Source organism: Pongo abelii, chromosome 2 (assembly GCF_028885655.2).
Source record: "Pongo abelii isolate AG06213 chromosome 2, NHGRI_mPonAbe1-v2.0_pri, whole genome shotgun sequence".
Taxonomy (NCBI): domain Eukaryota; kingdom Metazoa; phylum Chordata; class Mammalia; order Primates; family Hominidae; genus Pongo; species Pongo abelii.
In genome coordinates this window covers 120,894,734-120,921,960 of record NC_085928.1, presented here as the reverse complement: position 1 = coordinate 120,921,960, position 27,227 = coordinate 120,894,734, and the positions used below count along the sequence as shown (strand labels likewise).

Here is a 27,227-nt window from a genome sequence, read left to right as displayed (position 1 = left end):
GGAGGACTAAGTCTAGTTTAAACAAGGGAAGGAGAAAGAAATGAGATCAAGAAAAATATTTCCCTGGTTTATTTATAGACACATATAATTAAATGTGTATATAATTTGAAGCCAATCTGTTATCTATAATGTAATAACCAAAACTGATATAGTAATGAACAAGAGTTAAAGAAAAAAGAAATTACATTCTTTTTGGGAAAAAAATGACTACAGTGAGAAGACAACATGCCAAATGGAAAGATAACATCCAAAAACCTTAAGCTTAATGACAGAAATGACTGTGTAAGAAAACAATGTCCTCAACATAAAAATCATAAGTCAAATTATGAGGCAGTGTTCATCAATAGGAACAATATAAATTCTTCTCATACATCTTGGATGTACTGTTAACACTAGAAGAATTTTTCAACATCTATAAGGTTGGCCATTATGGGCTTCTGGTTCTGATAGCTTCTGAAAGCAGAAGACAATAGTAAACACTTAACAAATGTTAGATATTATTATGCACTAACCACTGAATTATCTCATTTAATCCTTGCAACAGTCCTATGAGACAGAGTAGGCCCATTCGATAGAGAAGGCACAGCAGGATTAAATAACTTATCCAAGGTCATGCAAACAACAAGCAGTGAAACCAGGTTTTAAATAATTTATACTGGCCGGGTGCAGTGGCTCACACCCGTAATCCCAGCACTTCGGGAGGCCAAGGCAAGTGGATCACTTGAGGCCAGGAGTTTGAGATCAGCCTGGCCAACATGACAAAATCCCGTCTCCACTAAAACTATAAAAATTAGCTGAGCGTGGTGGTGCGTGTCTGTAGCCGAGCTACTTGGGAGGCTGAGGTGGGAGGATGGCTTGAGCCCAGGAGGCAGAGGCTGCAGTAAGCTAAGATCACACCACTGCACTCCAATCTGGGCAACAGAGTAAGACCCTGTCTCAAAAAATAATAAATAAATAAATAAATAAATATCTATACAATGTGAGATCAAAGTCATAACCATCTCCATTTACTTATAATTTGAGGTGTTTGGGTGTGTGTGTATATGTTATCAACCATATAACGATAATGGAAAAAGAAAAGACACTTCATTCCTGAGAGGTGAAATTTAACTCCAACAAGAAAATTCAAATGTTGGCCCAAACAGGGGCTCACTTCAATATTAAAAACCATTTTACGAAACATAAACAAAAACAAAAAACTTCACATTACAGCTAATAATTTAAACAAGAAATTCATACTGTTTTTGCACTGGATTGCTTTTTAACACATACTACCTTGAAGTCAAATAGAACAAGATTGTATTCCTAACTCTACCAGTTACTAATTACAAAACAGAAAATTCCCTGAACTTCAAAGTTTCCTTGTCTGTAAGATATGGAAGGATGACAGAACTATACCTCACATGACTAGTGACAGGATGAAGTAAAATAAGGAAAAAGCACCTGTGCCAAGCCCATGATCATTGAATTATCATTTAATATGATGCATATTCAACAAATATTTATTGGGTATCCAGAACAGAATTTTTCACTCAATAGGCTCTCCATATGAATGTGTTAAACAAATGAATCAATCTATCACAGACTGGAATTTGGACAATGACACATGGAAGAAGTCTGAAACGTAACTCTTAGTATTTTTTTTTCTTTTAGCATTGTACAAGATGCAAACCATTCTACAAAAGTGATAACCAGGTAGCCTAATTATTCTTGTATTCCTTCTACAATAACATTTTGGGTTAAAATTGTTTAAAATTTTAAAACAGTTTACAAATTTGTAAGATATGAGATCCTTTACTGAATCAGTTATAAAACCAGGGCTGGTGATCAATATTAAATGTAAATTGTGTATTTTTTGTTTGAAAATTATATTTTTCCACAATATATGTGGTCACAAAAGGAAACTAAAATATTTTCTATTATTAATACTATGTATATGGATTATATATTTAAGAATTACATTAATAGAGCTTATACTCTTTTTGGAACTGTATCTAAAACCAAAAATGAATCTCAATTTTCCTAAAACACTTCTCACTTTTAACGTAAAAGAATATTAAAAATACCTGTAATGATAACTAATAACCCGAGTGCACCAAAACTAAACATTATCTCTCAAATCAAGTTATATATATCTACAGTTAGATTATCAAAAAACCTTCCACACATAATTCAATTCAACTCCTTCCTTTTACAGAAAGACTCCTAAAGTGATCTGGCTAAGTTCTGTAACAGAGATAAAACCAAAAAGCTAACTCTGGGACTCTTAGTCCAGTTCCATACCTCTCTAAGAGCATATAGGTATGCTGCCTATCTTGCAGAGCTGTTCTACAAATTAGAAATGAAGTGAGGATAATCTTTCATGTATGTAAAGTAGTAAAAGGGTAAAAGGTAAATAGGCAAAAATGGGTAAAAAGTAGGCATTCAATTAATTGATAGCAAAGCTGTAATAAAATTTTCCTATTATACCACACTGTATATTACCCTAAAGTAATAACAAGTTCAAGTTTCATTAAGGAAAATGATGAGCACTTATGATTCAAAGTGAAAACAATACTGACTGACAGTAAATGCCTAGGGATAAAAGAAAGAATAGGAGATTAAAAGGAAAAACATGTGCCATCTAGTTGCACAAATACAAATGAAAAACACTAACCAACAAAAGCAAGTTAATGTAATTTATTAAGTATTTAACTGTATAAGAATCACAGAGTAAAGAAAAATTCAATGTGGGGTGAGGTTAACTTGAAAATTCCTGAGATTCTCAAATCTGAAGTACATTTTTAGAAGGGAAAGAAAGGACCATGGAGAAGAGGGGAAGATTTCAAAAAGAAATAAGGGCACAGCAGATGCATAAACAAGTTCAGCTAGGCCTAGAAAGAGTGAGCAAGTTTCTGATTAGCTTAGAGTGGAGACAAAGTACTTGCTAAAGATAACAAAGAAAAAGTCTACTGAGATGGAGAAGGAACATATATGGTAAAAGACAGCTTAAGAGAATTAAGTTCTGAAAGCAGGACAGTGTTGGGAGTCAAACTAGAATTCTGGTTCCAATATTCCCGTTGCCTCAATATGAGTGTAGTCAGTACATAAAACCCCATGTGGTACTCCTGGTGTCTGAAAAATAAGTGAGATACATAATACCTAGAACTATTCTTAAGTCTAAATTTTCTCTGTAGCAATTAATAACAGGGAGCTATTACAGGGCAAGAGTCACAGACACAAATGTTTACGGTCAAGGAGACACAGGAAATGCTGAAATTGAGCCAGTATAAGAAGTGCAGTATTCCAACCTTACCATATCATACCTAACTTTCTCAGTTACGAAGAGACAAGAGGATTTTGGGGGTGGAGGAGGTTTTACGAATTGGAAAGATCATCACCTAGACACAGGAGAAACTACAAAGCAACTTCTGATCAGGGTCACTACATTAGGCAATTTCTTGAGACAAGCCAGAAATACGAATTTTCATGTAAAACTTCTCAATTTTAAATACTGATTCAAAATATTTTAAGAAAATACAGGCTGGGCATGGTGGCTCACACCTGTGGTCCCAGCTACTCAGGAGGCTGAGGTGGGAGGATCACTTGAGTGCTGAGGAGGCTGAGGCTGCAGTGAGCCACGATCATACCACTGCACTCTAGCCTGGGTGACAGAGCAAGATCCCATCTCAAAAAAGAAAAAAAAAGGAAGGAAAGAAAATAAAGAGACAGACAGAGACAGTGAGAGAAAGAAAGAAAGAAAACATAAACAAGTAAAATACTTGTAGAGCAGTTTTCAGTATCTACTATAGTTGTTTTTTTTTTTTTTTAAAGAGACAGAGGTTCACTCTGTTGCCCAGGGCTTGGTGGCGCAATCTTAGTTCACTGTAACCTTGAAATCCTGGGCCCAACCTCCCATCTCAGCCTTCAGAATAGCTAGGACTACAGGCACACACCACTAAGCCTGCTAATTTTTTTTTTTTTTTTTTTTTTTTTGTACAAACATGGTCTCACTCTATTGCCCAGGCTGGTCTCAAACACCTGGCCTCAAGCCATCCTCCTACCTTAGCCTCCTAAAGTGTTCGGATTACAGGTGTAAGCCAGTGAGTCCCTGGGCCTACTATAGAGTTGTAAGGGGAGACTAACAGCTTAAAAAATATATATTTTTTCAGAAAATATTAACACAAAGGATGAAGTGGAACCTGGTGTTGATTAAAACTAAATAATAAAGATAGGAAACCCCATCAGATGCTTCTGTTGAAAAGATAACTAGAAAATAAAAGAAAAAACTGACAGAATGGTAGGTAGCATACCAAACATGAAGAAAAAAGTTAACCAAACATATCAAAAAGGAAGTGTGATGATATACTGATATTAGGAGGCAATAACTTAATCCACAAAAGAAAATCACTGGCCAGCCATGGTGGTTCCTGCCTATAATGCTAACACTTTGGAAGGCCGAGGTGAGAGGACTACTTGAGCCCAGGAATTCAAGACCAGCATGGGCAAAACATAACAACACCCCATCTCTATTTTAAAATACTAAAGAAAAAAGCAAAGAAAATCACTAATATCTGAGGCTACCCTTCTATATGCTATATAATGCTGCTATATAATAGGATCAAATCCACTTATACTCTAAAGGTACGTGAAGGTCATTTGGGTTTAGAAAATAAGTCAGAGCCAACTTTGTAATCCTAATAACTATACAAAGAAGAGCATTATCCTACCATATGCACTGTACTACAAACACACTGTAAGTAAGTGCTATTCAAAGTATGATCTACAGCCTAGGATCAATCTACAGACTGTCCATGATAAGGAAATTTAGAGTACTTATAAAATGTTTTTGAAGCAATTTGACCAAAGAAATTTTGTTTGTTGCATCTAATGATAAAAAATTGGGTCTTGTTTTTTTTTTTCATTTAATTTTGCTATAATTTATTTTTATTGTATTTTATAAAATATTGGTCTGCAACATGCTGGCAATGAAGAAACTGATCCTTCCCCACAAATAGTCTGAAACATGGCACTGTAAGTTATATTACAAATTTTAGCATTTCACAAAATAGTAAAAGATCCAGTAAAAACAATTTTCTTTCTTTCTTTTTTTTTTTTGCCTCAAAGGTGACTTAAGTAAGTCTAAAACCTTGTCTCTGGGTAAACTGAAATGCTAAGTAGCAGATCTCTGGGTTACATAAAATTACTTTTTTTTTTTTTTGAGACAGAGTCTTGCTCTGTCACCCAGGCTGGAGTGCAGTGGCATGATCTCAGCTCACTGCAACCTCCACCTCCTGGGTTCAAGAGATTCTCCTGCCTCAGCCTCCCAAGTAGCTGGGATTACAGGCACACTCCACCACACCTGGCTAATTTTTGTATTTTTTGTAGAGACATGGTTTTGCCATGTTGGCCAGGCTGGTCTCAAACTTCTGACCTTTGGTGATCCACCCGCCTCGGCCTCCCAAAGTGCTGGGATTACAGAAATTACATTTTTTTAATTTACAGAGAACTATTTCTGCTAAATAAAAACTAAGAGAAAAAGTCATCATGTCAAATCTTATTTAGAATTGTAAATAAACAAAGTTAACTTACCCATTGCTACATAGGATTTAAAGCGTGTTGATAATTTGTCCACAAAGGCACTTAAAATTTCCAATCCCATTAATGATACCTACAGATAAAAAGGGATTTTAATGAATATAAATTACTGATGCATACTTTAATATCAGTATTTAATTTTTGACATATAAAAGATCTTCATAAATATACTACATTTTTTAAAAATGAGATTTAGATATTCAAGGGTAAACAGTCATGAGGTTAAGCACCCTAATCTCAAATGATTCAACAATAAAAACAAGAATAATAATGTGTAAACAGGGAGATAGCGATAAAGCATATTTGGCACAATGCTAACTGGTAAATGAGAGGAAGGTTACACAGGAGTTTACTGACTCTACAGTCATGCATCACTTAATGACAGGGATAAATTCTAACAAATGTATCATCAGGTAATTTTGTTATTGTGCAAACATCAGAGTGTATTTACACCTAGATACTATAGCCTACTACAAACCTAAGCTATATGGTATATCCTATTGCTCCTAGGCTACTACCTGTACAGTATGTTACTGTGCAAAATACTGTAGGCAACTGTTAATACAATGGTAAGTATTTGTGTATCTAAACATAAAAAAGGTAATGCAAGCACAACATTGCAACAATTATGACCTCACCAGGCAATAGGAATTTTTCAGCTCTATTATAATCTTATGGGACCACCATTGTATATACAGTCCATCATTTACCACAATGTTGTTATGTGGTATGCGTAACTATATTTGTAACTTTGAAATGTTTCCTAAATGAAACAGTTAAAAATGAAGGCCTTTTTAATTACAGAGGAATTTCATCTTCTGTCTGGGATGTAGAAACTGGAAAGAATATCCCTCTCATTCTAACAAGAAAAAGCCCACTGGGTCTACAAAATCATAACTGTTCTTGAATCCATCAGAAAGCTAAGGCTGGAGAATAACCAACTAACCTGAAATCTAAACAAAGACATGGGACACAGGCAGTAGGTCACATGTGACAGAGGACAGGAGGAAAATAAACTCATGATGTAAGTGGGTAAGAAGAAGTCAGTTATACTTAACAAAACTATTTACAACTGAGTGTGGGCTAGCATGAAAACACAATCCCTACTAGCCACAGACACAAGGAGAATTCATACCTACTTACAGGCTCTAGTTCACACCTACTTGCAAGCTCTTTCTCCACAAACCTCCACTGGACACTCTTAAGACTAAGGGCTGAGTAGGATATTGGATAAAGTATCTCTTGGTGGTACAATCCTGGGGGAAGGAAACAGCTGCCTGTGCAGGAAAGGCACAAAGGCTCCTAGTACCCTTGTCCATAAGAAACAAAAGCTTGAAGCTAAGAAGTAAAAGTTTGAAGCTCCTCAGTGAAGGATATCAAACACTGTTACTCCTAAGACACAGGTAAAACTCAATGCTATTAAGGAGAGGAAAAAGATAAAAAGCCTTCTACCCCAGAGGAAGGAGCAGAAAAACATCCTGGGACCCATATAATTAAAGGTCTGTAGTTGGAGAAAGCCATGGTCTTTATAAAGCCTTACCCCAAGACTCAGGACATAAAAAGCTTCCTAAGACTGAAGCTAGACCAGAAAAACAGAGAATGACCCTGTTTCCCCCAACCAGACCAGCAAGCATGAAATAAGAAGCAACAGCAGTCTACCAGTGGGGAAGGGGCAAGAACACAAAGAAGAATCCTCTATGAAGCACAAGAAAATAGGGAAAACCTAAAGTGCAGAGTTGAGTAGAAACTTGAGGAAAATCCTTCATAAAATTAACCAAGTGGCAAAAAAATCTGAAGCAAATATGAACTAAAGTAACTATAGCAATCATAACATTGAAACCTAACTCAACTCCTGACTAGACTGACTGCATAGCTCCACACTATATATAAGTTTAGCAGAAAAAAGGCATGTCATTTCCAGGCATAAGTACTATTTAACTTGGTCTTAAACATCTTAAACACTGTCCAGTTTTCAACCACACATTATGAGACACACAAAAAAGCAAGGAGGGGTAAATACCAATATCAAGAATAAAGCATGGAACAAAATACATAGATAACCTGAAAGCTGGAATTATCAGACCATTTAAATAACTGTGATTAATGTAGTAAATGTTCTAGTTAAAAGAGCCAACAACATGCAGGAATAAAAGGAATTCCAGTAGAGAGACCAAAACTTTAAGGCAGAGTCAAAATACAAATAATTTTGTAAATGCATTAAAAGCAAGGTAAAAGTGATTAAGATGCCTTTGATGGGTTCATCAAAAGATTTGATATAGAGAAGGAAAGAATCAGGGAATCTGAAAATACGTTCATACAAATTACTCAAATTGAAATACAAAAAGGAACAAAAAGGGAAGGGGAGAGACAAAGCATTCAAGAGCAAAGGGATAATATCAAATTGCCCAACATAATGTCATAGGAATTCTAGAAGAGAGAACAAGGTAGAAGAAATATTTGGAGGGAAAATGGCCAAGAATATAGTAAAAATAATGAAAGGCATCAAACCATACATCTAAGTCTCAGAAAACCCCCAAACAGAAAATTCCAAAAAACACCAAGACACATCCTATTCAAATTGTTAAAACCAAAGGAAAGAAAAATCTTAAAGTCAATGAGAAAAAACAAAAGGACAGTAAATACACAAGTACAGAAGACTTCCGGCCAAAAAGTATGAGAGTAAGGAGACAATGGAATGACACCGTTACAGTATAGTAGTCCCCCCTTATCCATTTAAGTAACACATCCCAAGACCTCAGTGGATACCTGAAACCACAGACAGTACTGAGCCCTATATATAAATTTCCCTACAAATATATACCTATGATAAAGTTTAATTTATAAATTTGGCACAGGAAAAGATTAACAATAATAAAGTATAATAACCATAACAATATACTATAACAAAAGTTACGTAAGTGTGTCTTGTTTCTCTTAAAATATTATATTGTACTTACCTGTTTTGGGACTACACCTGACCACAGGTAAGTGAAACCATAGAAAGCAAAACCACAGATTATTGTACTACCAAAAAAAAAAAAAAAAGAATGCTGTCGCTTCATAATTCTATACCTAGTTAAAATAAAAGATTAAAAGACATTTTAAAACTAAAGGAGAAATAAAAAGTTTTTCAAACAAACAAAATCTGATAGAATTCATTACAAGAGACCTGTATTACAAGAAATGTTAAGGGAAAATCTTCAGGGAAAAAAATACATGACAGCAGACAAAAACTTAGATCTACACTAAGAAATAACAGGAAATAGTTGAAATTAAAATAAATATTTAAAACCTTAAAAATAAGCTGGGAACAGTGGCTCATGCCTGTAACCCCAGCACTTTGGAAGGCAGGAAGATGACCTGAGGTCAGGAGTTCGAGACCAGCCTGGCCAGCATGGCAAAACCCCATCTCTACTAAAAATACAAAATTAGCTGGGTGTGGTGGCACATACCTGTAATCCCAGCTACTCAGGAGGCTGAGGCACGAGAATCATTTGAACTTGGAAGGCAGAGGTTGCAGTGAGCTGAGATTGTGTCACTGCACTCCAGCCTGGCAACAAACCAAGACACTGTCTCAAACAAACAAACAAACCTTAAAAATATATGTATTTAATTACTCTAAAAACTAACTGACACTCTAAAACAAATACTAGGTCTACTGAGTTTAGTAAAGTCATGAGATAAAAGGTCACTATAAAAAAATCAATTGTGGGCCAGGTGCGGTGGCTCATGCCTGTAATCCCAGCACTTTGGGAGGGTGAGGCAGGCAGATCACCTGAGGTCAGGAGTTCGAGACCAGCCCGACCAACATGGTAAAACTCTGTCTCTACTAAAAAATACAAAAAAAAATTAGCCAGGTGTGGTGGTGGGTGCCTGTAATCCCAGCTACTCGGGAGGCTGAGGCAGGAGAATCATTTGAACCTGGGAGGCAGAGGTTACAGTGAGCTGAGATCACGCCATTGCACTCTAGCCTGGGTGACAAGAGCGAAACTCTGTCTCAAAAAAATAAAATAAAACAAACTGTGTTCCTACATACCAGCACTCAACAATTGGGAATTTTCAAAATGCTGTATCATTTACAAAACTAACAACAATCACAAAATACTTAGATATAATTCTAACAATTAAGTCCAAGATCTACATGCTGAAATCACAAAATGCTAATGAAAGTGATCGAAAAAGAGCTAAATAAATGGATATATATATACACATATATACACCAAGTTCATGAATTGGACAACTTAATCTTATAAAGATTTGAAACCCCACAAATTTTTCTTGTGTGAATGCAATCCCAATCAAAATTCCAGCAGAATTTGATGCAGAAATCGACAAGCTGATCCTGAAATGTATATAGAAAGGTAAGTGAATTAGAATACTCATATCAATATTGAGTAAGAAAAATGAAGTTACAGTGCAATTATCTGATTTGAAGACTTAATATAAACCTATGGTAATCAAGACAATGTGGGGGCTGTGCACAGAGGCACATGCCTGTAATCCCAGTACTTCTGGAGGCTGAGACAAGAGGATCGCTGGAGACCTGCCTGGGCAACACAGCGAGAACCTGCCTCTACAAAAGATTTTAAAAGTAGATGGCCATGGTGGCCCAGGCATATAATACCAGTTACTCAAGAGGCTGAAGCAGGAGGATCACTTGAGCCCAAAAGTTTGAAGCTGTAGTGACCTGTGAATGCACCACCGCACTCCAGCCTGAGTAACAGAGTAATACCCTGTCTCAAAAGAACAAACAAATATATAGATCAATGAAACAGAAGAGGGAGTACAAAAATAGACATACACATATATAGTCAACTGATCTCCAACAACTGTGCACAGGCAATTCAATGAAGGAAAGAAATATACTTTTTCAATAAATGGTGATGTTACAATTGGATATCCATGTGCAAAATAAAAAATGAACCTCAACCTATACATCACATCATTTACAAAAATCAACTCAAAAATGTATGAGATATAAACATAAAACCTAAAACTATAAAACTACTAGAAGAAAACACAGGAGAAAATCTTTACACCTGGAGTACACAAATAATTCTTAGAGACAACATGAAAAGAAACATAAAAGAAAAAAACATAAAAGATTCTTGGAGACAACATAAAATTTTAAAAATTGATAAAGCAGACTTCACTAAGAACTTCTGCTTTTTAAAAGACATGGCTAAGAAAATGAAAAACCCAGTCACAGATTAAGAGAAAATATTTGTAAAATACTTATCTGATAGCCAACTGGGTTCACTGTAGAATTTAAGAAGCCTATTCTAAAATTCACATGAAAATTCAAGGGGCCCAGAATTGTCAAAACAAGCTTGAAAAAGAAAAAGTTGGAAGACTCAAATTTCCCAATTTCAAAACATCCTACAAAGCTTTTGTAATCAAGACAGTGTGACAATGGCACAAGGAGAGAAATATAAATTAATGAAATAGAACTCAGAGTCCAGAAATAAACCCATACATTTTTATAGGCAACTGGTTTTCAACAAGGGTGTCAAGACCATTCAATGGGGAATGATTCAACATATGGTACTAGCACAACTGGATGAATGCGGACCACTACCTCAAACCATACATAAAAATTAACTCAAAATGAATCATAAACCTAAATGTAAGAGCTAAAACTCTATAGTTATTAGAAGAAAACATAGGGTAAATCATTGTGACCTTGGCCATGGTTTCTTAGACAGGACATAAAAAGCATAAACAACAAACAAAAAAAGAATTAGAGTTTATCAAAACTAAAAACACCTAGTCTTCAAAAAAACACGATGAAAAAAGTGAAAAGACAACCAATAGAATAGGGGAAAATAATTGTAAAACATATATCTGATAAGGGACTTGTATCCATAAGAACTTTTACAACTTAATAGTAAAAGGACAAATAACCCATTTTTTAAAATGAGCAAACAGAAAAGAATAGAAAGTCTGGAAATACACTCACATGAATACAGTCAAATGATCTCTCACAAAAAAGCAAAGGCAATATAATGAAGAAAAGATAGTCTTTTCAACAAATGGTACTGCAACAACTGAGATCCACATGCAAAAAATTAATCTAGACAGAGACCTTATGCCCTTCAACAAAAATTAACTCAAAGGATCATAAAACTAAAGTAAAATATAAAACTCCTAGAAAATAACATAAGAAAAAATCTAATTGACCTTGGTGTGGCAATGTCTTTTTAGATACAACACCAAAAGCATGGTCCATGAAAGAAATAACTGTTAAGTTGGACTTCACTAAAATTAAAAACTTCTGTTCTATGGAAGATGTCTACAGAATGGGAAAACAAACCACAGACTGGGAGAAAATATTTGCAAAATACACATCTCATAAAAGACCGTAATGCAAAATATACAAAGAACTCTTAAAACTCAACAACAAGAAAATAAACAACTCAAAAAATGGGCAAAAGATCCAAACAGTGCCTCACCAAAAAAGATGTAAGATATATAAACAGCGAATAAGCACATGAAGAGATTCTCAACATCATATGTCATTCGGAATTGCAAATAAAATTACGATAGCACTACACACCTATTAAAATGGCCATAACCCAATTCACCGACAACACTAAGTGCTGACAAAGGTAGGGAGAGAGAGGAACTCTCATTCACTACTGGTGGGAATGCAAAATGATAGTTATTTTGGCAGTTTCTTATAAAGCTAAATATACTTTCCCCCATATGATCCAATGATCATTCATGTTCCTTGGTATTTAGCCAAAGGAGTTGAAAATTGATGTCCATAAAACACCTACACACTCATATTTTTTGTTTTTGTTTTTTGCAGAGACAGGGTTTCACTACATTGCCCAAGTGGGTCTTGAAGTCCTGGACTCAAGTGATCCACCGGCCTTGGCCTCCCAAAGGGCTGGGATTACAGGCATGCGCCACCATGCCCAGCCCACACTCATGTTTAAAGCAACTTTATTCACAGTTGGCAAAACCTGGAAGCAACCAAGATGTCCCTCAGTAGGTGAATGGATAAATATGTAGTACATTCAGACAATGGAATATTCAGCACTAAAAGGAAATGAGCTATCAAGGCATGAATAAGACATGAAAGAATCTTAAATGTATGCTACTAAGTGAAAGAAGTTAGCCTGAAAACGCTTCATACTGTTGGAGTCAAACTGTATGACATTTGGAAAAGACAAAACTATGGAGATGGTAAAAGGATCAGTGATTGCCAGGGACTGGGGATGGAGGAAGTTTTAGGCAGAGCACAGAGGATTTTTAGGGCAGTAAAACTATTCTGCATAATACCATAATGTTAAGTACATTTATCAAAACCTATAGCATGTACAACACTTAAGAGTGAAGCCTAATGTAAACTGTGGACCTTGAGTGATAATGATGTGTGAATGTAGGCTCACCAATTATAACAAGTGTATCACTCTGGTAGGGGATGCTGACAGTGGAGGAGGCCGTGCATTATGCGGAAGCAGGCGGATATATGAGAAATCTGTCTCTCTTACTCAATTTTACTGTGAACCTAAAACTGCTCTAAAAAAAATAAAATCTATTAAAAAACAAAAATGGGCAAAGAACTTGAATAGGCATTTCTCCAAATAAGATATACAAATGGCAGCCAGGCACAGTGGCTCATGCCTGTAATCCCAGCACTTTGAGAGGCCAAAGCGGGTGGATCACCTGAGGTCAGGAGATCGAGACCATCCTGGCTAATACAGTGAAACCCCGTCTCTACTAAAAATATAAAAAATTAGCTGGGCATGGTGGCACACGCCTGTAGTCCCAGCTACTTGGGAGGCTGAGGCAGGAGAATCACTTGAACCTGGGAGGTGGAGGTTGCAGTGAGCTGAGATTGCACCACTGTACTCCAGCTTGGGTGACAGATGGAGACGCAGTCTAAAAACAACAACAACAACAACAACAAATATATATATATATATGAATGGCTTATAAGCACATGAAAAGATGCTCAACATTATTAGTCATTAAAGAAATGCAGATCAAAACCACAATAAGATACTACTTCACACCTACTAGGAAAATGGAAAATGTCAAATGTTGGTAAGGATGTAGAGAGACTGGAACCCTTATATGCTGGTGGTGGGAATGTAAAATGGTGCAGGCATTGAAGAAAACAGTTTGGCAGTTCCTCCTAAAGTTAAACATAAATTTACCACATGGCCCAGGAATTCCACTCTTAGGTATATACCGAAAGGAAGTGACTCAAACAGATATAGCCATACATACTTGTACGTCAATGTTCACTGCAGCATTATCCACAATAGTCAAAGGTTTACCACATGGCCCAGGAATTCCACTCTTAGGTATATACCGAAAGGAAGTGACTCAAACAGATATAGCCATACATACTTGTACGTCAATGTTCACTGCAGCATTATCCACAATAGTCAAAGGTGGAAACAGCCCACATGTCCATCAACTGATGCACAGATAAACAAAATGTAGTATATGCATACAATAGAATTCTACTCATCCATAAATACGAATGGCTGATACATGCTATAACATAGATTAACCTTGAAAATATCATAGTTCAATGAAGCTAGTCACAAGAGGCTACATGTTATATGGTTCAATTTATAAGAAATGTCTACAACAGGCAAATCTATAAAGATAAGAAGTAGAATAGTGGTAGCTTAGGACTAGGTTGGGGTGGGTATGGAGGGTGGTATAATAGCTAAAAGGTACAGAGTTCTTTTGGAGGTTATGAAAATGTTTTAAAATTTACTGTGGTGATGGTTGCACAAACCTGTAGCTATTATAAAATCAATGTAATATACACTTCAAATGAGTGAATTATACAGAATGAGATATCAATAGAGCTGTTAAACAAAATTGAAAATCCAAAATAGACTCAATTACACATATATGAGCCAAGCAGTATCTCAAATAAGCAGGAAAAATGTGTACTCTTAAGAATATACTTAGGAATCTATCCCCAAGATATACAAGTAAAATTATGAAAAGACATGCAAAAATTATTCACTACAAGAGACTGGAAACTATCCAAACATTCATCAATATGGGACAGATTCAATAAACCATGGTGTATCCACACTACAGGATACTATGACACTTTAAAAATAAAAATGAAGACTACCCTAATTCTGCTATGCAATGATTTCCACAATATACTGTTAAGTGAAAAAAGAAAAGTTGGGAAAAGTATGTATATCAAAAAAAGGGGGAATTAAATAGATATAGACAGACATAAATGTTTATAAAAAACAATGATGGCTGGGTGCGGTGGCTCATGCCTGTAATCCCAGAACTTTGGGAAGTCAAGGTGGAAGCATCACTTGAGCCCAGGAGTTTGATACCAGCCTGCACAACATGGCAAGACCCCATCTCTACCAAGAAATAAAAAATTAGGCATGGTGTCATGAGTCTGTGGTCCCAGTTGCTGGGGAGGCTGAGGTGGGAGGATCACCTGAGCCTGGGACGTCAAGTCTGCAGCGAGTCATGATGGTGCCACCACACTCTAACCTGGGCAACAGAGTGAGATCCTCTTCCAAAAAACAAACAAAAAACACACACAGACACAATGATGGAAAATAAAGTTTTAATGGTGAGAACAGGATACAAGGAACACAGAAAGAAACTAGAGTTCTTTAAAGATACCTTCTTTTAGCAACAACTATTTTGAAAATGAAATAAATGAATCTAAATTTACATCGAGTTAGTAGCATAACCACACAAAAGACTATTTTCAAGTGACTTGAAACACAGTAATTTGGCTCTATCTTGTCAATGGGACATATCCTACAGACAAAAACAAAACTCTGAAAAATACAGTTAACAGTCTTTATAAATCTTATTGTTGTTGACAGAAAAAAGATACAGACAGATACAGATTTAAGATCTTAATTAAATCTGAATTAGAAATATCAGTATGAACTCATGATATATTTTTCTTTAAAATTAAAATAAAATCTAGGTCAGGTGTAGTGGCTCATGCTTGTAATCCCAGCACTTTGGGATGCCAAGACGGGAGGACTGCTTGAGCCCAGGAGTTCGAGACCAGCCTGGGCAACATAGGGAGATCCTATCTCTAGAAAAAAAAATTTTAAAGTTAGTTGGGCATGGTGGTGTGCGCCTGTAGTCCCAGCTACTTGGGAGGCTGAAGTAAGAGGATTGCTTGAGCCCAGGAGGTTGAGGCTGCAGTGAGCTGTGTTTATGCCACTGCACTCCAGACTAGGCAACAAAGAGAGAGAGAGACCCTGTGTCAAAAAATAAAAATAAACCAAATAAAATAAAATCTTACCCTGTCCACTGAAAGAAATCTAGAAACAATGACCAAACAAGGAACATGAAAACCACTAGCACCACATTGCAGTTTCCAGGCACCTCTTCCCATGAAAAAAAGATCAAGAGCTTCTTGGAGAGGTGGCTCATTCCTGGGCTGGAGCAGGAAATACATCTTGTGATACCAGACAGCAAAGAAGCAGTCAAAGATTAACTAGGGTCATGTCAAGATAGGACAGTTTGAATATCAAAAAGGATAGTAACTGCATTGTCTTGAAACACATTAGATATGTTTAAATATATGAGTTCATAATTATACAAAAACAAAAACAAACATTTGAAGGATACTAAAAAAAAACCCATTATTTTCACAATTAGTAACTAAATGGAAAGAATCATAGCAATATACCTACCATTCTATATAAACCATATCACTAGGTAATCAAATAACTGTAAATGGGGAAAGTTTCTCCTTATAAAACTATTCCAGCCAATAAATGAAGAAATAACAGAATTCAAATATCACCATTTTGCAAACTCTAATGAATTAATAGATCTAGACACTGAATGTTAATGGCCTCTAACATCATTAAAAAAAAAAAAAAAGAGACCTAGAGCTTGTGTGCCTTCCATACCTCATGTGTCTCCAGGAAGGAGATGAAAGGAGAGTATTTCCTATTAAATAGTCTTGCCCCCCTGCCCCGCAAAAAAGGACTCAATTTAAGTTTTAGATCTAACTAAATTACCAATTTACAGGAAAAACAGAGGGAACAGTCAAACATCATTACACGAATGATATCGGCAAGATCCAGACTGTGGGAAAATCTACACAAATAAAACTCAAGAATTTTTTTAAATAGAGACTGAGGGGGAAACATTAAAAGAGACTTAATAAATATGTTGACTCTTGCAGGCAGAATAATAACCTCACAAAGGCGTTCACATCCTGACTCCCAGAACCTCTGAATATGGTATCACACTTGGCAAAAGGGACTCTGCGGATACAATTAAGGATCTTCGGAGGGAAAAATTACTCTGGATTATCCTAGGCCTAAAGGTATCACAAGGGTCTCTTTCCCAATCTGTTTCGTGGTGAGAACGTGACATCTACGCTCTTAGTAAATTTCAAGTACAATATACATTAACTATAGTCACCATACTGTGCATTAGGTTTCCAGAACTTACTCATCTTATAACAGAAAGCATGTACCCTTTGACCAATATCTCCCCTTTTTCCACATCCTCCAACCCCTGGTAATCACCATTCTATATTCTATTCTGTTACTATCTATAAATTTGACTTTTCTTTTTTTTTTTTTTTGACTCAACATAAAAGTAAGATCATGCCATATTTGTCTTTCTGTGTCTGGCTTATTTCACTTAGCATAATGTCTTCCAGGTTCAACCATGTTGTCACAAATGGCAGGATTTCCTTCTTTTTTAAGGCTGAATAATATTTCTTTGTGTGTGTGTCATGTGTTATATGTGTATGTATGTGTTTATATATATATATATATATATATATATATATATATATATATATATATATATACACACACACACACACCCCCCCACATTTTCTTTATCCATTCATCTGTTTATGGACACAGCAGTTTCCATATCCTGCCTATTGTGAATAATGGTACAATGAACAAGTGAACACAAATATTTCTTCAAGATAGTGATTTATTTTCTTTGGATATATACTCAGAAGTGGAGCACATGGTAGTTCTATTTTTAACTTTCTGAGGAACCTCCTAACCATTTTCCATGATAGCTGTACCAATTTACATTCCCATCAACAGTGTATAATTTTCTTCTCCACATCCTCTCCAATACTTGTTCTCTTTTGATTTTTTGATAGCAGACATCCTAACTGGTATGAGGTGATATTTCATCGTGGTTCTGAATTACATTACCCTGACAATTACTGATGTTGTTATCTTCTCAAACATTGAGTTAGATGAGCACCTCATACATTTTGGATATTAAACCCTTATCAAATATGATTTGCAAGTATTTTCTCCCATTCAGTAGAATGCCATTTTGTTTTGCTGATTGCTTCCTTTGCTGTCCAGAAAACTTTGTAGTTTGATGTAGTTCCACTGTTTATTTTTGCTTTTGTTGCCTGTATTTTCATGTCAAATCCAAAAAATCACTGCCAAGACCAAAGTCAAGGATATTTCCCCCTATGTTTTCTTCTAGGAGTTTTACAGTTTTAGCTCTTGCATTTAAGTCTTTAATCCATTTTGAGGTAATTATTGTGTATGGTGTAAAATAATTTCACCATATTTCATCCAATTTCATTCTTTTGCATGTGGATATCCAGTATTTCCAATACTGTTTATTGAAGACACTATCCTTTCCCCATTGTGTATTCTTGGTGTCTTTGTCAAAAATTAGTTGACTATATATGTGTGGATTTACTTGAAGGGTCCTTATAAGGGGGAATCCTTTTAAAGACAAGGGTACTTATAAGAAGGAGGCCAAGAGCCACAGTCAGAGGAGATTTGATGACAGAAGAACAGGTCAGATGAAGAGATTTGATGATGTTATACTGCTGGCTTTGAAGATGGAGAAAGACACCAAGAACCAAGCAAAGCAGGCATCCCCTAGAAGCTGGAAAATTCTCCCCTAAAGTCTCTAGAAGGAATATAATCCTGCTGACACCTTGATTTTATCCCAATGAAACCCATTTTAGATTTCTGACCTCTAGAACTGTAAAAGAATAAATGTATAAGTGTATAAGCTAGTAAGTGTGTCATAATTTGTTAGCAGCAATAAGAAGATAATATATTAATGAATCACAAGATGTGGCTGTTATTTGGTTCCTAATTTTTCTTAAAATAACTTACTAAAAGATTTAGAAATGTGAACCCTGCACATGTGACATCAAGGAATTATTGTTTTATAATTGTGATGAAGTTGAGGTTACATTAATAATTTTTTTAAAAGAACATATATCTTTGACACAGTAACTAGGAAGTCCTGGGGATGAAATGATATGATATCTGTGATTTGTGACACAGTGATGGGGCAGGATTGGCCACCAGCTGATAAGCTTTGTGGCTGAATTTATTTTACTGTCTACCTTTACATATGTTCAATATTCTCCATAGTAAAGTTTTTGTAATTACAGAAAGCATGATTCCTAATGGTGAGATGTTAGAAAACACCCTTGGTACCCAGAACACAAGGAGGCATACTTTCTTTTATTCATCCTCATCCTAAGGGTCTTAGCCAATACACCAAAACCAAGCAAAACTGTTGTTAGTCTGTGATATACGCATAGAAAACCTTTTAAAAATCCACAAATTGGATAAGAAATGTTTTTAATTATTATAATCATAAGCAGGCTAGCCATAAAAATCAATATACCAAATGCCATTTTATTTCTATATGCCAAAAAACATAATTTTTAAAGGCATAGTGGCTCATACCTATAGTTCCAGCTACTCAGAACTCGACTGAGCCCAGAGGGTCACTTCAGCCCAGGAATTGGAGGATGCAGTGAGCTATGATCGTGCCACTACACTCCAGCCTGGGCAACAGAGCAAGATCCTGTCTCCAAAATAAATAAATAATAAAAATACAAAAGAACAAATAGCATTTATGATACTCTCTAACACTTTAAATTACCTAGGAGTTGGCCAGGCGCAGTGGCTCACGCCTGTAATCCCAGTACTTTGGGAGGCCAAGGCAGGCAGATCACCAAAGGTCAGGAGTTTGAGACCAGCCTGGCCAACACGGTGAAACCCCATCTCTACTAAAAATACAAAAACTAGCTGGGCATGGTGGCATACACCTGTAGTCCCAGCTACTCTGGAGGTTGAGGCAGAAGAATCACTTGAACCCGGGAGGTGGACGTTGCAGTGAGCTGAGATCACGCCACTGCACTCCAGCCTGGCGACGAGTGAGACTCCATCTCAAAAAAGAAATTCTGCTTCCTTACATTTTCTCAGTGAAGTCGGAAGCAATGCATGCCTCAGCTGACAATGATGATTGTAGAAGAGGTACTAGTAGGACCAACGGGAGAGGAAAAGATGTAGAATAGTTGTTTAAGTGAAAGAGTGAATGAACTAAGAAAATATAGTATGACTGTCAGGCAGCATTAAGGGCCCATATGATGGTCAGGAATTTAAAATGAAGCCAGTTAAAGAGGTTTTGTGTTTTTCCCCAAACACCTTCAGTTGCATTAGTGCAGGTATAGGGTAGGCTGAGTGGGATTAACCAGTATTGCATTTTTTTTTTTTTTGAGACGAAGTCTCATTCTCTCACCCAGGACGGAGTGTAGTGTCGCAATCTCAGCTCACTGCAAACTCTGCCTACCAGGTTCAAGGGATCCTCCTACCTCAGCCTCCCGAATAGCTAGGATTACAGGCATGCACCACCATACTTGGCTAATTTTTTTTTCTTTCTTTTTTTTTTTTTTTTTTTAAGTAGAGACAGGGTTTCACCATGTTGGCCAGGCTGGTATCAAACTCCCAACCTCAGGTGGTCGGCCCGCTTCAGCCTCCCAAAGTGCTGGGATTACAGGCGTGAGCCACCATGCTCAGTGCAGTATAGCATTTTATCAGATGAGGACCATAAAACAAGAATGAAGAGAGAAAATAGAATTAAGAATGAATGTAAGGACTAATATCCAGAATCTACAAGGAACTCAAATCAGCAAGGGAAAAAAAACAAATTATCCCATCAAAAAGTGGGCAAAGGGCATGAATAGACAATTTCCAAAAGAAGATATACAACCGGCCAACAAACATATGAAAAATTGTTCAACATCACTAATCATCAGGGAAATGCAAATTAAAACCACAATGAGATACCACCTTACCCCTGCAAGAATGGCCATAATTAAAGAGTCAAAAAACAATGGATGTTGGTGTGATGTGATGTGATGAAAAAGGAACACTTTAATACTGCTGGTGTCCACTATGGAAAACAGTATGGAGATTCCTTAAAGAACTAAAAGTAGAACTACCATTCCATCCAGCAATCCCACTACTGGGTATCTATCCAAAGGAAAAGAAGTCATTATATAAAAAAGACACAGGGACATGCACGTTTATAGCAGCACAATTCACATTTGCAAAGATATGGAACCAACCTAAGTGCCCATTAACCAATGAGTGAATAAAGAAAATGTGGTATACATACACCATGGAATACTACTCAGCCATAAAAAGGAACAAAATAATGTCTTTTACAGCAACTTGGATGAGCTGGAGGCCATTATTCTAAGTGAAACTCAGAAAATCAAATATCGTATGTTCTCACTTATAAGTTAGGAGCTAAGCTATAAGGAATCAAAGGCATAAGAATGATAAACTTTGGGGACTCAAGGGGAAGGTTGGGAGAGGGTTGAGGGATAAAAGACTATATATTGGTAGTGTACACTGCTTGGATGACAGGTGCACTAAAATCTCAGAAATCACCAACAAAGGACTTATCCACGTAACCAAAAGCCACCTGTACCCCCAAAACCACTGAAATTATAATAAAAATTTTTTAAAAAAAGAATGGATGTAAGGATATGATTAATGGGCAAGCTTAATGAAACAGATGTCACGTGGGGTGGTAAAACTCTTCAAGTTCAAAGAAATGAGGTTCAGAATTTAGAGTTCCAGAATATCATAATCACCAACAGTAATGTCACTGGTGAAAGGGTCAGGCCAGGCGCAGTGGTTCACGTCTGTAATCCCAACACTTTGGGAGGCCAAGGCAGGTGGATCATCTGAGGTCAGGAGTTTGAGACCAGCCTGGCCAACATGGCGAAACCCTGTCTCTACTAAAAATACAAAATAAGTCGGGCATGGTGGTGCGTACCTGTAATCCCAGGTACTCAGGAGGCTGAGGCAGAGGAACCACTTGAACCCAGGAGGTGGAGGTTGCAGTGTGCTGAGATCGTAACATTGCACTCCAGCCTGGGCGACAAGAGCAAAACTCCAGCTCAAAAAAAAAAAAAAAAAAGACAGTGTGAATCACCAGCAACCATACACCCATAGTGGTCTGAACTGGTAGTGGCAGCATTTACAACCATGAACTATCATTATGTCTTCATGGGTAGTCAGGTTGACATATTTACATGCTGAAATATATTTTACCGCATAAATTATGTGTGATTTTCCTTTATAGTACAGCTAAGACATTACAGAGGTTTTTAAAATTTATGTGTATCAGATATTATCTATAAATTTTATTTCAGAATTGAAAAGGGAGAAGGGGTAATTAAAAGAGGGCACTGACTCTGACAGGATTGAGAATCACTGCCCTAGTAAAATTTTTTATGCATATGTAACAAGGTGACAAAAAGAACAATGTTAAGAGTAAATAATTAAAAACAACCTGGATGTTCACCTATATGGCAGGTAAATGGAATAGGCAACATCAATATGTATTAATGGGTAGATAAATCTCATCTCTCTTGGCAAACTAAAAAATGGCATATTTCTTAATAGTTTATAGGATATATAAGTGAGGTGACACCAATGTTGGGAAGTATCCTCCTCAGAATGCGAAAGGGGCCATGATTTTGAATTCTGAGAAAATACATGAAATGCTAGCACACAGCCCTGCACTACATAGCGCTACATAGTTATAAATGTTTTCACTGTTTTCTCCTCTTTTTTTTTCCCCTGAGACAGGGTCTGGCTCTGTTGCCCAGGCTGGAGTACAGTGGCCCAATCATGGCTCACTGCAGTCTCAATATCCTGGGCTAATTTTTTGGTAGAGATGAAGTCTCACTATCTTGCTCAGGCTGTGTTTTCTCCATTTTTTAACGTCAACTTACCCTATGGTTGCAGATGAAATGTAAATGTTACTAATCCTCATAATATACAAAAGTAAAAGTAGAGCTGGCAAATAATAGGATATTGAAGAGGTTTATAAAAGTAGAGAAAAGGAATATGGATATTCTAATCACCCTAGGCTCAAGCAACTCCTTCACTAATTTACCAGGTCTATGGCCTAAAGCAATATACTTATGTCTCCTTTTCTACAAAAAAAGGAAAATAATAGTACGCTGATTTCCTAAGGCCATCTCAAAAATTAAATGAGACAATGCAAATAAAGCATTTGAGACAGTGCCTGGTACTCACTAAGGACTCTGTAAATGGTGGTTATCGTACTTAACTATATTTTATGAGGCAAATGTTATTGCCATAATGCCATTTAAAAATTTGAGAACTCCTGAAATTGCAGGACTATTCTTAGTAAAAGTCGAATGTCAGACTACATATATTACATATATGCCTATTTCCATATTTTGAATCTTCAATTATGACTTCTCCATTGAACTTGGGACCCCAACTGTCTATCATCTCAACTTGTAACAGTCTTCTCACACCTAACACAGTAAAAACTAAACTTTTTACTTCCTTCACCCAATTTGTTCTTCTCTCAGTCTTCCCTATTTCAATAAATAGCACAATCTAACCTACTGCTCAATCAAGGCAATTATCCATAATTCCTCTCTTTCTTTCAACCCTCAAACCCAATCCACCAGGAGCTCCCATCAGATCTACCACCAAATCACAGCCCAAATTTTCCACTTCTCAGCATTGCCATTGCTATCAAACCAGGCCTAGCCACCATTATCTCTCTGCTGCTTCTGTTATTCCTTTATAGTCGACTCTCCACAAAGCAGCCACCCTTTACACACATAAAACCCCCCACTGTATTTATTTTTTTTAGACAGGAACTTGTTATGTTGCCCAGGCTGGTCTCAAACTCCTGGCCTCAAGTGAGCCTTCTGTCTCAGCCTCTCAAGTAGCTGGGACTACAGGCACAAGCCACCATGCCCAGTTACCTCCACCATATTTAGAATAAAATCCTATGACTTTACACCTGCCCAGTTACTGCCACCATATTTAGAATAAAATCCTATGACTTTACAGCTGCTTCCTCAACTTCATCTTTCTTAACACCTCACTCATTTAAACTCTAGCCAGGCTGGCTTTATGTTCCTCAACAAAACTAGGGTCTCTGAATTTGCTGTTTCCTCTGCTTCAATCATTCTTGACTCTTATGTTTCTTCAGTGTCTGCACTCACATGTCACCTTTCCTGACCACCCAAAGTAGAGTCTTATAATCATTTCATATCATGTTGATTTACAAGCACATGCTACCTGAAATGATCTAATTTCTATACCTGTCTACCTCTTTCTAACACAATGGCAGGGATCTCACCTTCCCATCTTCTGTTAAGTCACCTTCTCAATGAGGTCTTTAACGACCAACTATTTAAAATTCCAACATATGCATCTTGCCTAGTATTCCCTATTCCCTTCACTGTTTTTTTCTCCAAACCACTTATCACCATCTAACACACTATACATTTTATTTATCTTTCCTGCTTATTCCTCTCCTCCTACTAGAATCTAAGTCCACAAAGACAAGGATTTGTCTTTTTTTCACATTTTATCTGCAATGCCTAGAAGAGTAAGTTCCTGATAATAATAGGTCATCGATAAATATCCTAATGAAGCTGAATGAATGGGCCTTGTCTTGTTCAAAGCTGGATGGATCCTTAGCATCTTGAACACCCAGCGTACAGGAGGCACTCAAATTTACTAACACAATGACTATTAAGACACTCAGATTCTGAAGTACTACCAATTCAAAGAAAAACTGTATTTTGTTCAGTATAAACTGAAATTGAAGTATGATTCTATTTGTATGTTCAAAAGCTCCACTTTTAAAAATAGTTAAGTATGTTTTATTGCATCTTAAGTAAAAAAAAAAAAAAAAAAAAAATTACCCAGTTGGCTAACTTAGTTTATAAAACTTAAAGCAACAGATTAATTAGAATGCCCTTTCCCTAACAATGTCAGAAAAGTTTTTATGCTATAGAATTCAACAGAAAGGGGAGAACTAGTGATTTAGGAAAGAGAGCAGAATTGATGGATCAATGTCCTTGAGTAAGCAAGAAGGCATGGAATCTAATACTTTCGTGGAGGGAATTGCATAAATGAGGAAAACAGGCAATTATCTATTCTAACAAGGAAAAAGGAAGATTATATGGTCACAGCTACAAGGAAGTGTATAGATAGGTGGTGGGAGACTATGGCAGTTCTCTTCTGATTGCTGAAATTGTCTTGGGCTACATTATCTAGTGAGGAGCACGGAGAAAATACGTAGTGAAAACAGAAAAGAACCTGGATGAGACCCCTGATGGATTCTAACTCTTAAAGAACAGTTAAAAACACAGCACCGAGTAGAAGTAGGGCCTAGAGGCGTAACAGAAAATTAGCATACTGTGGTATCACAGAATATCAGCGTGATTGCTCAACTGTCATCACTGAGGTACATCTGAGGAGTGAAATGGCCCAAAGCCAATTCACAACAGCCCGTGTAGGAGAAGATGGCACATCAATCTTCACTTGGGAAGGGGTGCAAACATTACCAAAGCGCTGTCTTTCTACAACAGTCTATGCTGTAGCATAAAATCAACTATTTTGAGTGTGAATATGTATATGCCTTTCTGACAGAGTAAATTTAGCTTGTTTCTTCCAAAGAAATAATAATCTCCCAAATGGTAATGATATATTATTAAATTACCTTTTCCCCAAACTTTTTAAAAATAATAATCAAGAGATGGTATGTAATGAAGCATCGACGTGGGTAACTCTCAAACTTTATTATCCTTGTAAAAAGTCTAACCTTTCCAAAACTCATCTGGGCTTTACCATTAAATCTGCATCATAATTCTAGAGTTTGTCTTTCTTCTCTTTTTGAATAAAAGGTTTCAAAGTACAGCCTATTCGCTGGATCATGAGCATATGTTACTAAGAATCACTTCATCCATGGGAAGCTGCAGACAGCATTTTAAAGCAACACTGCCACCAGAAGACAAGAAAGAAAAGTAACTACTAACGACTACGGGGCAAGTTAAATACAAAATATTTACTTGGCCTCCCAACGCGGCTACATTACAACCTGCCTACCACCAACTCTTCAGAAAGGCTCATTCTTTCTTGTACCTCATCTTTGTAACTTTTTTCCCCCCCCAGCATTAGCCTATCTACTAAGACACATCAACCTAAAATCGTATCCTAATATCCTATGTGTTGGTCTGGGTAGTGTTCACACAGGTGAACACAAATGTCGAAGTCTTTCATTGATTTTTTTTTTTTAAATAAGTGATCAACATTGTGTCCTAGTAACTCCGCAACGTGTCACGGAATCGCTGAATTTGTCATTGTTCACAAGTGTAGAAAAATGTGGTCAGAAGTCAGTCCTCGACTCGCGTACGAAGAGGCGGGCTGCCCAGTGGGGACGCGGGACCCCCCCGTTTCCCCTATTTTTATTTATTTTTTATTTTTTTTGAGACAGAGTCTCACTCTGTCGCCCAGGCTGGAGTGCAGTGGCTCGATCTCGGCTCACTGCAACCTCCGCCTGCTAGGTTCAAGCGATTCTCCTGCCTCAGCCTCCTGAGTAGCTGGGATTACAGGCGCCCGCCACCGCGCCAGGCTAATTTTTGTATTTTTAGTAGAGACGGGGTTGCTTGCACCATGTTGGTCAAGCTGGTCTCGAACTCCTGACCTCGTGATCCGCCCGCCTCGGCTTCCCAAAGTGTGTTTCCCCTCTTAAGCGGTGGTTCGGACGGGAGCTCTCCCGGCCCGGCGCTCGCGTCCGGGATTAAAGGGCTGCCGCGGAGGGCGTGACCAGCCCAGCCTCGCCGCGGTCGCTTACCCGGTAGTTGCTCGAACCCACCCAGCCGGTGAGCGCGTCGATTGTCTTGCCTAGGCGGCCCAGGTCCTCCTCCAGGTCCGGGATGGCGCCGGGGGCGCCAAGGTAGAGCAGGAGTTCCTGGCCGACCTGCAGCCGGCCGCCGACGTCCTTCTGCTGCACCTGGGCGCAGAAGTACTCCATGCTGCGGGGCTCCATGGCTGCGGCCGCCCGCCCGCCTGCCAGTCTGTGAGCGGCCAACTTTCGCCGAGCGCCGCCCAGCCTCCAGTGCGGGTCCCCGCGGAAGCGGGCGGGACTCACTTAGCCCGCCAGGGGCGCGGCTTGCGGGGAGCAGCGGGCGGCGGGAGGAACGCCAAGCGCCCAGCCGCCCCCAAACTAGTCAAACTCGGCGCCCCCCGATCCCCAGCCCGCTTCAGAGGCCGCGGCCGTGGGTGACGTCAGCACGCGCGTGACGTCAGCACGACGCCGGCGAGGGCCCTCCCGTCCGGCTAGCGTTTCGCTGTGGAGGTGGTGGAGGTGGTTGCGGAAACCGCTCGGAGCGATAGGACCTCTAGGGAGACTTGGGGTCCGAGTTGGGCCGAGCCCCCTGGAAGGCGGGCCGTTCTTCGCTAGCCGCTGCCGGGGCACCCAGCCCTCGCCCTGTGAAATGTGGAACGTTTCCAAGTTTGCCTCCACTTCTATTCAACACTGAGGAAAGTACT

The 27,227-nt window shown here is 37.8% G+C and overlaps 1 protein-coding gene across 23 annotated transcripts in view; it reads right to left on the bottom strand.

Moving 5' to 3' along the window:
• The window catches only part of CLASP2 (cytoplasmic linker associated protein 2), a 219,624-nt gene extending 192,635 nt beyond the window's left edge, over window positions 1-26,989 (bottom strand). For 22 of the 23 annotated variants that reach the window (XM_054552375.2, XM_054552380.2, XM_054552382.2 and 19 more), the window contains exons 1-2: window positions 26,530-26,989; window positions 5,572-5,650 (exon numbers count right to left, since the gene is read on the bottom strand). In XM_054552375.2, the coding sequence (XP_054408350.1) occupies window positions 5,572-5,650; window positions 26,530-26,724 (274 nt within the window). In that variant the 5' untranslated portion in view covers window positions 26,725-26,989. The remainder of the gene's footprint in view (window positions 1-5,571; window positions 5,651-26,529) is intronic. The other variant, XM_054552396.2, reaches the window with a different exon arrangement.
• Between the last annotated feature and the right edge of the window lie 238 nt (window positions 26,990-27,227).